The 1,744-nt window shown below is 43.6% G+C and overlaps 1 protein-coding gene across 1 annotated transcript in view; it reads right to left on the bottom strand.

Annotated features, from left to right (window-relative positions):
* The window catches only part of TEKT4 (tektin 4), a 12,323-nt gene that overhangs the window by 10,124 nt on the left and 455 nt on the right, over positions 1 to 1,744 (bottom strand). The window contains exon 2 of the mRNA XM_010020264.1: positions 1,619 to 1,744. This exon is cut by the window's right edge and continues 3 nt beyond it. Within this exon, the coding sequence (XP_010018566.1) occupies positions 1,619 to 1,744 (126 nt within the window). The remainder of the gene's footprint in view (positions 1 to 1,618) is intronic.

Genomic DNA, 1,744 nt, shown 5'->3' with positions numbered 1-1,744 from the left:
TTGAACCCCCCCCTGCCGTAAAATGTATTCCTTTGTGAAAATGGGAAGGATTTCCTCTGATATTCTGTACTCCTCTTCCGTCTGCACTGCAAAGGTCATTGGCATGGCAACAAAACCTTCATTTCTCAAGAGTCCATCTGCTGCTGGCACACCCGCCCCAACTGAACTCACATCATTCCTTTTTGATGACATCCTACTTGGCTGTTGACAGTCTGTCGTCACGGGCGCACAATCCCAATTTCAGGTGAAGAATTAGCAGCAGCAGATGCACTTCTGAGCAATGAACAAACTATTCCCTGAGATCAGGAGGAAAGAAATACACAAGAGAAAGCCTGCCAGGCAATGATTTCTTTTGGTAAATCTTACATTCCATGATTTCTCTGAAACATCAGCAGCTGCTGAAAAGAAGTTCTTTCCTTTAATCAGAATCTCATAACAATTCACACACTGAACTATCCTATAGACTAACTCTCACGTTTATCTTTTTGACAGGATCAACCTCTTACATGTTGATTAATATTCAGCAATGGTACACAATTCCTATTTGAAATATTGCTAAATGCTATCATGTTAAACACTGTCATGGCATCAGCTATGTAAGTCTCCTCAATATTTTTCTGACAAGCAGTATTAATCATCTGGTTTAATCAGCAACTCATCATGAATCAACTTGCACAGTATATTGGAGACTGCAGGCAAATAATCATTCTTTTATTTATGGGACACTAGAATAGGTGTAATTCCAGAATGAAAAATGAGCCCGAATCTGTTCCCTGTAACATGGGCAGCCACAGTAATTACACCAGCTTTGAAGGCAGTCTGCACACAGTGCTGGGTCTCAGTGACAGATAACTAAGTGTCAGCTGAAGTAGAGAGTTCTCTACGGGAGGAAAAGGATCAAAGAAAGTTCAGGAGAATCTCAGGTTTGTTGAAGTAACACTGTCAGAAATACCATCTGTCTGTGCCCTCTGCTTGCCTCCAGTTATCATCTTGTGCAGGTGTCACACAACTACATCAAGCAGGATGTTTAAACCATGGTCTGTGTTGAGACACTATTGTACGGTGCTGGATCACCACCTCGTCATGAACCTTGGCAAGACTACAGCATCAGCCTCAGAAGGAAAAGGTAATGGCAGAGTCTGCCAGGTTTGGACAGCTCAAGCATGGATAGAGGCCAAAGGGCGTTTCACTGGTCCTGAATACTCTGCTTATTGGGTGCTGCATTTTTAAAGTGTAACCTGTGGAGATAAGGGCACTTTAACCTAAGTGGAGACTGGAAGAAGTTTAATGCCAGAATAGGATGCCCACCTTGGTTCAGGAAACCTCTGTTTTGATTTTGTTTGGATCTAGTCTGCAAGAGGGGGTTCTGGTCTCTAGTCATACTCATGTAATTTTTAAATACTTTTTAAACAGAGGAAGGATTTTAAACAATCTTTCTTAAATCTAGAAGTGACAGAGAACAGGCTGCCAGGAAGGAGCCCTGTGCCTCAGCATTGCCACAAGATACCTTCATGACCTGCAGTTATCACCTACTGACCAAGCTGTTCATCATTTCAGAGAGCAGAGCAGCACTAAGAGAGGCTGCTAAGAACTCTTAACATCCTAACGTCCTGCTCACCTTCAGCAACTCTTGTTCTACCTCATCATTGACCAGGTCTGGGGGTTGCCTCCTCTCCCGACACTGCAAGTTGTCAGTGGCAATAGCATAGGGCACCGCGCTGGCATCAAGCGCCCTTTCCAGCCG

Source organism: Nestor notabilis, unplaced genomic scaffold (assembly GCF_000696875.1).
Source record: "Nestor notabilis isolate BGI_N333 unplaced genomic scaffold, ASM69687v1 scaffold118, whole genome shotgun sequence".
In the NCBI taxonomy this organism is placed as follows: domain Eukaryota; kingdom Metazoa; phylum Chordata; class Aves; order Psittaciformes; family Psittacidae; genus Nestor; species Nestor notabilis.
This window is presented reverse-complemented; position numbering and strand designations above follow the sequence as displayed.